We start from the raw sequence: 10,564 nt of genomic DNA, 5'->3' as shown, positions 1-10,564 counted from the left end.
GTAGGTTAAGTTAGGCTAAATATTGCAAAGTGTTAGCGCTTACTATAGTTTACTGGCTGTTATGCACTACAGTCTAGAGAACAAGTGTAGTCGTCCATATAGCTTTTAGAATGGATGTATTCTGGATGATACCAAATCAAAATGATAGCAATACATTAACATAATACAATAATGTAACCTATTAACTGTGTTCGTATCAATTAGTTAGGTCTTATTATGAGATGATAGGGAACTTGCGCTGGTTTGTCCACCATTTCTTTCTACTATCCTCCTCCTCCTAGTGTTGATATCAGTCAGCAGCTCTGCTTCTTTCTTATCCAAAGATTCACGACCACGCTTGAACTCTGCATGCTGCCCAAAGTAATCTGCCTCTTTGTGTTTCATGACAGACATTGACTTCACTTCATCAAGTTGGCGATCCAACTCTTCACGAAGACTGAGAATACTGTCTATACAATAATGCCCTAACACAAAAGCTAACCATAGTCTGTAAAAGACTAACCTTGTAGCCGATGTTGGACAGCATCTCTCTTTCTTGCAAACTCACCTGACTTGTCGTCGTCATCATTGGGTTGACTCCACCAACCGCGCCGTCTCTCATCTGCTTTGCTAGAAAGTTGACGCTCAAAGTCAAGTTTGGTTTGTTCAACAACTGCAGCCTCTCGTTGCTCTATCTCTGCCCTCTTCAGTAATGTTTGCAACTCTTGCACCGACAGTTTAGTCAACTGACTGCGTCTGGCCAACTGCAACGCAAACCCTGTAAGTATAAATTGACTGAAGGCAAAAACCTGAACATCTGACATCAGCTTGCTCTATTTCTCTTTCTAGGTTATCTAGCTTTAGTCTAGACTCAACATCTCTGCCAAGACGTATTCCAGACGCACTCTGCTGAGATGTCGCAAATTGCTTTTGAGCTTCAAGCAACTGTGCTCTGTCCTAAAATATGTCAGTTATACCAAACATGACAGACTCTGTAAACAACCTTACTTCCTGCTGCTGTTCAGCCAAAGCTCCCTCTAACAAAGATTTCTCAACTGCTGCCTGCCTGTCATGAGCCCAGTGAACAGAGCGTAGTCTAGTGCGATCTTCCTCTATCTGCTTGGCCATTTCCTGTTCAAGGAGTTCCCTCTGATTCTCAATTTCCATACCTTGAGTTTCAGCATCTTCTATAGCTGCTTTAGTTTCCTGTTCTCTGAGAAGAATCTGACCACAGAGCAAATACTGTGCAAAATGTGTTAGCTTAGGAACCATATTGCTAGTCATACTTTTCGTTGCAGTTCATCATCAAGTCGCTTTATTTCTGCTTCCTGCTGTAGTTGTTGGTAATGCATGAAACGACGACGAGCAGCATCATTGACTTGAAGCTCCTGCGTCTTTACTTCTCGCTTCAAAGCCTGAAGCCTTCAAGAAACAATTATTACATATACCGTCGTCATGCTTATTCTACTGCTAGTTTAAAAAATGAAAGAAAAGACCTGATCAGTAATGTATACCACAAACAAAGATCAAATCAACAAATACTGTGATCAAATACATTGCGAGTAAATCAAGTATGAAACACACTTACGAAAAAAGCTAAGTAAAGAAACATTTCAGAATACCCATCAAGATGAACTATACTTACCCAAGCTAACTAATTTACACAATAAGCTAAAGAGACTTGCTAAATTTTGACATCAATAGAAGTTTCATCCCCTAGTAATTGTACATAATTTGGTCCTCTAGAGTTCTTTCATTGCTGAGTTACATGCATTGCTCACAAATCATAAAAATCTCTCCTAAAATACTCAAGTTCTTCAATTAATTTTGTTCTTGATTGTCATGATATCCTTCAAAGCTATTGAGTGTCTCACAAAAACATTCAATTTCGTCAACTTCGACAAAATGCTGTTTACATTGTTATTTTGAGTTTGTGACTTACAAGTTAAGCTGTGTCAACTTTCATTACCCTGCCTCTCATTTAAGAAAATCCACAACAAAATTCACGACAACATCATAATGCCTGACTTTACTGTCCAAATGGTGAATATTTGGAAAGGTAGACTAGGAATCTTGAGGAATTGAATAGTAAATAAATGTAAAGGTTTAATAAAAATAATTAGAAAGGATAATTTCTTCACTTACTACAGCCCTCACTGTTTTCGATCATTAGCAACTGAAGAAGAATGTCTTTCAACAATAAAGTATAGTTTCAAAGATAAAATATAGTTTCAAAGATAAAGTATAGTTTCAAAGATAAAGTATAGTTTCAAATTTAGCAAATGTAAAGCTATAAAGCACATTTAATTAAGTAATTTGATAATAATGATGTTACAATGATTCGTTATTTTAATTTCCAAAAACAATAAAAACTTCAACACTTTTAGAAGCACAAATAGTAGGCCATAATAACAAACAGTACTGACAACAGATAAGTAAACTCAAAGTTTGACAATCAATTTGTTTTACCTGAGCCGTTGATCAACCAATTTCTGATCTTCCACTTTGAGAGCACGCCGTCTCTGTTCTTCTGCTTCATGTAAGATTGTCTGCTGTCTAAACCAAGCCTCTTCTTGCAGTTTTCTCTCCTCTGCTTGTCGCTTTAGTTCCAAGGCCCTTTGATGCTCATGAAGAAATGTCATTTCTTCTCTGCGCAATCTGTCACGTTCTTTCACTTGATAATCAACAACAAACTTTGGGTACTTATTGAATATTGGATACTGTCCTTTGGTGAGAGGCTGAAATGAATCAATCACCCGTTCAGGCTTCAAAGCAGATGGGGTAGTTTCTTGGAGATGATAAATCTCTTGAATTACAGCATCCACATCAACAGCATTTCGATGATGAAAGAAATAAACAAAGTCATCCTTTTCAGTTGAGTTCAATAGTGCACGTCTACTGTGAATCAAATAGGCTACCACAGCATAGAGAAGACAACCTGGATGATGAGAAAAAAGGTTGTCCCAAAGCTTGAGCCACTCACTTCGAGTGAGGACTTCAGAAAAAAATGACTGCATAAGAGGCCAAGCATATGTCTGTGCTGTGACCTCTAAGCAAATAAAGTGCTTCATAAGTAAAGCATCATGGTGTGACAACAGGTTCTCTATGAGATTAAGAACATTAAATGGTGGATTGGGAAAATACTCAAACCAGCGTGAACACCAGTTGGTTATAACTGTAGCTATTGTCTCAAATGCCAATAAAGCATTGTTCTGAAACATCTTGACAAAAGGAAATGCAAGAAATGGAAGATAAGTCATCTCACCAAAAATAGGAGCCCAATGTGCCAAAGCAGAAAGACTTCTACAGAAAAAAAGACACAGAAACACAATTTCAAAATATCAACAGCATAAGGTAACAATAGATTTAATAATTTAATTAATTAAAGTAGAGACGGTAAATTGAGTATAGTTCTACGCTAATATTATTACTTAGCAATATATGTAATGTTTAGGTTGTCTAAGGTAAATTTAAATTAGTGATTCTAGCAACATTTTCACAAACTGTCTACTTGTAAACTCTGCAACCACACAAGTGACAGAGCAGCTTGAACTACAATTCCCTCTAAGGTACAGACATAACACAACATAAGTCTGCCACTTCCAAATAGACAGGAGCAAATCCACGTATTTCACTCTTTGACTGCACTGAGTCAAGAAATATATTAAATTGTCCTACAACATGGTACATTTTTTGGTTCTGACAACTCAATCAATAGCTAGCCAACACACAAATCAATGTATATTACCAAATCAATGAATATTACCATTATTACACATAACACATTGTAGTTGTTTCCCCGGTGTTTGAATAAGGGATGTACCATGTCCAGTGGCAATATTACCTTTGCAAGACTCTAAGCAGCTTCCTGCTTTTGATTGGATACTGCTTGTGAAGCATAATGTAAGCATCATGTGTTCCCCTGTCTGCAAGAGAAGCATAAGCAGCATGGTTCTCTGGCAGTTGCAAGAGAGACCTCCAGATAAAAAGACGGTATTTCTCAGGATATTGCCCATAACCACGTAAAATGGTTTTGAGACGATCTGTGTTCAGTGTTCTAACAAGTGGTTCTGAATCACTCTCTGATTGCTCTGAAGGAGGAGGTCTAAGTTGACTACGTGTGACAGGTTTTTGCTTTGTAGCTGATTCAACACGAGCTAATGGCTGCTGATGAATGCTGTGATTAAGTGATGCGGTTGTTGGCTCATCATATGAGAGACCTGCTTCATCCATCCTCACTGCCTTAACAAGTGGACCTGGTGGCTGGTTGACATCACTTGTAAAAACTTGAAGACTAAGAAAAGACATAAAAGTAATTAATTAAAGTAATATACAAGACATCCATCTTCCTAGATATTGTCAATGCAGAATAGTGTTCATACCAGCGATCAGAATACAAATTAAAATTATTATATAAAATGAATGACTATCTATATATATCTTTTGCAATTACAGTGAAACTTGTACTAAGCGACCACCTGTGGGACCCATAGCTATTGGTCGCTTAGGACAGGTGGTCGCTTAGTAGAGGAAGCCTTGCGCTTCCACACACCAATAGCCCTGCATGCCAGACCACCACGACAAGGAACTTACACAGTGCTAAACGTCTCGTTTCTTGTTTTGTGCAAAGTACATACTGTATTTCGTCCATGTGGTTACAGACTGTTCTAATCAAAGCTAGCTACTTTGACAGGGAAAAGAAACTGGATAGAGTTTCTTCAGCACTCCCTGAATCTGTGTTTTCCCCACGTCCATGTCTTTTGCTATCTGCCTCGCTGATATTCCTTTCTCAGACAGCTGAATAATTATCCTTTACCCGTTCAGCTAGACTCAGAAATTTTCCCGACACCATGCAAGCAAGACTTGATTTGGGATACCGTACAAGTGTACCGCATGTGTGTCGGTAACACCTCTGACAGGTGACAGCCATGTTGGAATGTGTAATCAAGACGAAAAAGGTACATTGTGGTCGCTTAGAAGAGGTGTTGGTCGTTGGTCGCGTTGGGCAGGTGGTCGCTTAGTATAGTAGCTATTGTATGGGACAACATTCCGTGCCAGGCAGATGCAGTCGCTAAAGCCAGGTGGTCTCTGGTACAGGTTTCACTGTAGTAATTCATTGAACTATATAGTGTTAACTGCACGACTAATGTTAAATTTGAAATATTGAAATATGTGTACACCAAGTCAACACCTGGTTCTATGTTGATGTCATATTGCATACAGCAAACTACAGATATTTCAAACAGCTAAACAGTCACAATTCTGATGTGTAAACTCCTTCATTAATGTATAGCAAAACTTGCATTTTCTAATTTTGATTTATACTTGAATTGTCTACATATTAAAGGGCAACTAACATAAAAATCAAAAATATTTTATTGCATTTTTGTTAGTTCTTAATATCTGTATGCTCAAAAATTTAAAAGTTTAATTTTTGAAGCTACATTCGTGAAGATATTGAGGTGCAAAGTTGCTTCCGAATGTTTAGTAGGCGTACGACTGCCGTGACGTCACAAGAGGAACGGAACTGGCTAGAACGCATGCTGGCAATAGAAAAGTCCTACGAGAAAGTAAACGTCTGGTTGTCTGCTGGCTGCAGTAATGCACTCAGAAAGAAAGCGTGGTTTTGATTTGCTTCTCCAACAATGCCAAGATGTGAAGGAAACAGGCAACATGAGTGAAACAGGCGAGAAATCGGTGGGATGGGCCAACCACACGTTCAGACTCGTCTAGTGCGTATATTCTCAGCCGGAATGTTTTGAAACGGAAGATTGAGTTAGTAGGAGGCTTTGGGCTTTACCCCGGCCCAAGGTAATAAAAGCTGCGCTGGCGATTTGTACTAGACAAAGCCATTGCAACGTGACAATGTGAGAAAGTCAAAAAGGCTGAAAGAATAAGAAATGAAGGATAAGTCCTGTAAAATTCTAATGATTGATAGAGTTGCTTGTGACTATTTTCTACCTACTGCTAGAGCGTGGAAGTAAGTTTAAACCGAAGAGATGAGCTTCTCTTGGGATGCATTTTTTACCCAATTCAGCTAATCCATCTAATCTGGATTAGCTGGATTAGAAAAAAAGAAATGCACCCTTGATGTGGATTATGTCGACAGGCTGAAAAATCTGATCAGTGTCCTGGTGTCAAGCCCAGTTCACAGTATTGACGCTGATGCTCAGCTGAGCGTCAACAGCAACAGCAAAGACACCGCCTTGACGCAGGTGGCATCCTTTGATGTTGACGCTGACGCAGATGCTGGAATAGGATTAATTTCTATTCCAGCGTCAGGATCAACGTCGGTGTCAGGTCGTACTGTGTACCGGGCTTTAGTCCTGGACTCCAGTACGTAGCATTTGCAGGTATATGAGTGCAGAGTTTTTTCATTCCTTACTGTTGGTTGCAATGGCAATTGTTGTTGTTATTGCTGTTGTTGTTGGTAGTGTTTCTGGTTTGTTTAGAATCACTGTCTATGTACTTAACAATGTCTTGGCAAAATGGCTTTCTTTTCTTTCCTGTTGTACTTCACACAGTAGCTTAAAATTTGTTTTATTTAGAAATGCTAGCACACAAGGAATCAAGTTATTTATAAAAGTAATGTTGCTTTTACAGATTGTTGTTGGCTGTTTTGTTTGCTGTCAATAATTATGGTTAGGTTTCTTCACGTGAAACATAGTTGTCACTGGAACTACCAGTGAATGGTGTCATATTTGTTTGTAGGGTGTGAGTGTTGAAACTTCTGAAAATTGTAATCAATTATCAACAATCCTCCCACCCATCCTTTTGCAGCAGTTTCAAACATCCTCACAAATTAGAGTCTGAGATAATCAATCATAAATCATTAGAGTCAGTTTAATTACGAGAGATTTCGTAATCTTGTTTGCTCTGACTGTAACTGATTCTCAAATATTTGTTTTTAAAAATGAAAAAGGTGAGAAGCTGGATTTCTGATATCAATTCATGATTCAATTATTATTGAGTATGGATGGCAGTACAACTCATGTTCTCTCACCCCCCCCCCCCCACTTCCAGCACACGGAGTCTTGTGAGTTGATACTGCCACTGTGTATACTAAATAGTATCTCCTGCACATGCAAGAAGCTCATCTCTTGCACGCTGGAGAAGTGTCTACCGGAGAAAATTGTCATGAATAAGTCTATCGTTAGAATTCTACATGACTTACCCTTCATTTCTCACGCTTTCTTTCAGCCTTTTCTCCCCTTCTGTATTTGTTGACTTTCTCACATTGTCACGTTGCAATCCTCTCAATGGCTTCCTAGTCAAATCGTCAGTGCAGCTTGATGCTTCAGACTTCAGTCTCCTTTTACCTTGGGTAAAAGCCCAAAGCCTCATAGTAAGTGACTCACTAAGTTACTAACGTTATTCTCCGTTTTGAAACATTCCGGCTGATAGTATCACTAGATACGCATTAGATGGGTCTGAACGTGTGGTTGGGCTGTCCCACCAATTTCTCGCTTGTTTCCTCGCGTTGCTCATTTCTTTCACATCTTGGCATTACTGGAGAAGTGAATCAAAGCCACGCTTTCTTTCTGAGCACATTACTGCAGCCAGCAGGCAACGAGAGGTGTACTATCTCGTCAGACATTTTTATTGCCAGCATGCGCTCTAGCCACTTCCGTTCCTCTTGTGATGTCATGGCAGATAAGCTTACGCCTCAATATCTTCACAAATGTAGCTTCAAAATTAAACTTTTAATTTTTTGGGCATAAGAACATTAAGAACTAACAAAAAATACAATAAAATAATTTTCGATTTTTTCATGTCAGTTACCCTTTAATCGTTGAATATAAGTCATATGCAATGCAAGACAGATATAATAATAAATATGCCATAATTGGAAATCTTCAATATGCATCAGTCTATGACCTAACGAGAGATTAACATAGTCGCACCTGTACATATTCACTCTTCCACTCTCCATCCCACAGGCCATGTACCAACCATTATTACTGATTGTAAAGTTATCAATCATCTGCTCTCTGTTTCCAATTGTAAACATCATCTTACAGCTAAGAACGTTCATAAAATAGACCACTCCATGACTAGCCAGTGCAGCAAGAACCTGAAAACATAAACACCAATTCATATTACATTCTTAATGAAGTTCATTGAACTAACTTGATTTGCTCCACCACTAAATGAGTCAAACAGAAATTCCATCTCTCTTACTTGAGTCACAGCTTTAGGCATCTGCACTATTCTTATTAACTTTCGTGTGTCCAAAGCCCAAACATAAATAAATTGTGACTTGCCTGCAGTGGCAAGAGTTCGGCCATCTTGAGTGGTAGCGTATGCTCGTAGCTGTGGAGAATGTGTAGTTGAATCTGGCAGACAAAGACGATAGCGATAGCAAAATGTGTCAGCTTCCCATGCCATAATAGAGTCATCTTTGAAGCATGTCAGGATTGTGTTACTGAGAGGAAGAAAGAAAGCCTATGAAACCACACCAACAGTACAGTTAGCAACATCAAATAGACATATCTCACTAGCAAAAAACATCAAAATTACTGTAAACCAAGAAATTTTCAGTGGCAATTTATTTTTGGTAATTTTGGTATGACTTATGAGGTACTGAAACTAAATCTCTACCTAAATTTTGTGTAAGGAATTAGCAGCAATGTCTGGGAGCATGGTATCGTCGTATACAGGACTTTATGCCCTAACTTGGATGGACAGTGCCTCAAGGCTGCTTGCAGCCCATGCAAGTCAGTGTACCTCGCCATACTTGCACACAGTTCAGAAGCATCAAGTTCTGCATTTGCTGAGGCGCATGCCGCCGTGTCAGTTTCCGTCTCCTCAAGGTTGGAGTCTGGAAGGCCGTCAGTTCTTGGTATTGGTAACTCGCCTATTAGAGTTGGATTTGCCTTCCCTGGCCATTTCAGAAGGCTTGTCATCCCGCACACTTGCTAGAGCTGAGCAATTCAACAACACACGCGTGTAATACGTAGTAGCATGCGCACTCACACTCACACCTACTAAAAAAATTAGTAACGTCAAACTTGTGATGTCTGCAATTATCTACTACTAGTAGTACAGAAACCGCTGTGCTTTACACACCAGCTGTGCTGAGCACAACTACGTAATGTCTACTTGCTGTCAACTACCAGGTACTCCAGAGATATTCTGTGCATCTGTACAAAAGTTTCAAGCATTCGACAACTTCGACATACCAAAAATTGATCGCGACCGAAACGGAATATTCAGGAGGTACTGAAATTTTTACGCTACCGAAAATTTCTTGGTTTACAGTAACAGAGATATGACTGCTCTACAGAATGGGCTGCTTTTTGTTTCAAATGTTGTGTATAAAGGGATGTCCTAAAAACAAGTAGCAACAAAATGGCTGCAGTACTAGTTGTTTGCTTAGAAATCAGTTGACCTGCAGTGTTATTGTTGTTGTAAAATCAATTGACCTGCAAAGTTATGTTATTATCATTACACATAAAATTCACATGCACCATAACACTTTCACACTAGCCCATGAGTGGCGACATTTTTCCTCACTGTATTATAAAAAATAGTATTGTTTCATTCTTGTTAAATGTTTGCATATCATGATGATATTAAACACTGACATTCAATTCTGTAAGATCATGACATATCCTGCAGTTTATCCCTCCATACTGCATACGCTTTGCCATACAGAAAAGTGGCTATGGTCATGTTTATGTCACTGTAACAACTCAGCATCCTGTATTACAAAAACTATGGTCGAGATACTGTTGTCAAAAGCATGCAATTCTATTGCAAAATGTTGCATCTAATTCAGAAGTTCCCATAAAACACTGGAAAGCATAGTGTTGTCATTTAGTGTGACAAGCATATATTTGACTTATTAATTAAAGTGACATTTCCTATTTTCAAACTTCCTAATATTTTCAACTATTTGCAAAACACTCACAGTGCCAAAACGAATACCTGGTATCATTGTAAATTATGATTTATAATAATATATATTCTTAATTAAAAAGCAGCCTTCCTGCAAGATTGTTATCATAACTGTGAACAATTTCGTACGTTTACCTTTTGCACTCCCACATCTTGAGCCCCGTTCAGAGTTCTCTTCCTTCTGAAAGTATTCAAATCCCAAAGAATGGAACGATCCGTAGCAGTAGTGAGAGCATATCTTCCGCTGACGTGAACAGAAATGTGTCTGACAGACGAGTCGTGTCCTCTCATAATGCCCAACATCTCGCCACTCTCGATGTCGACGCAGCGCACAGAATAATCGGCAAGAGCAATAATCAATTCTGTTTTTCTCTTCGTGTTGAACGTCAGTGTCGTGCACGGCGTGCCGAGCCTCTGTACGAGTGAAAAGCGATTTCTAGACAAGTCGAAGACATAAATGTGGCCCTGTTGATCTCCAATTGCAAATCTGTGACCTGTTGAATCAAAAGTGGCCCTCAAGAGACGAACAATTCGTCCATAAAGCGTAGAGCTCGGCTGTCTGTGAATTATAGACGTTAGAAGCGCATCAGACGCTTGAGGAACAGGTTTGCGGTGCCAAATAATTCCAGAATCTTTTCCACATATATCCAATGGGTCCTGCATCGTCTACCTGTAACAACAAGCA

General features: G+C 39.0%; 1 protein-coding gene across 3 annotated transcripts; it reads right to left on the bottom strand.

The window, feature by feature from the left end:
- Window positions 1-105: 105 nt before the first annotated feature.
- On the bottom strand, window positions 106-10,556 carry LOC134196632 (TBC1 domain family member 31-like). Of its 3 annotated transcripts, XM_062665831.1 has the most exons (11): window positions 10,015-10,556; window positions 8,110-8,424; window positions 7,884-8,053; window positions 3,824-4,273; window positions 3,245-3,282; window positions 2,449-3,028; window positions 1,266-1,401; window positions 988-1,203; window positions 802-936; window positions 503-743; window positions 106-449 (listed from the first exon to the last, which is right to left on the bottom strand). In XM_062665831.1, exons 1-11 carry the CDS (start codon window positions 10,540-10,542, stop codon window positions 205-207), a joined length of 3,054 nt encoding a protein of 1,017 aa, XP_062521815.1. In that variant the 5' UTR covers window positions 10,543-10,556; the 3' UTR covers window positions 106-204. The 3 variants fall into 3 exon arrangements, with proteins under 3 accessions (XP_062521815.1, XP_062521813.1, XP_062521814.1); XM_062665829.1 differs by having other exon boundaries at window positions 2,449-3,282; XM_062665830.1 differs by having other exon boundaries at window positions 257-445; window positions 2,449-3,282.
- Between the last annotated feature and the right edge of the window lie 8 nt (window positions 10,557-10,564).

Source organism: Corticium candelabrum, chromosome 21, assembly GCF_963422355.1.
Source record: "Corticium candelabrum chromosome 21, ooCorCand1.1, whole genome shotgun sequence".
NCBI lineage: Eukaryota > Metazoa > Porifera > Homoscleromorpha > Homosclerophorida > Plakinidae > Corticium > Corticium candelabrum.
Note: the sequence above shows the minus strand (reverse complement) of the source record. Positions and strands in the feature narration are given on the sequence as shown.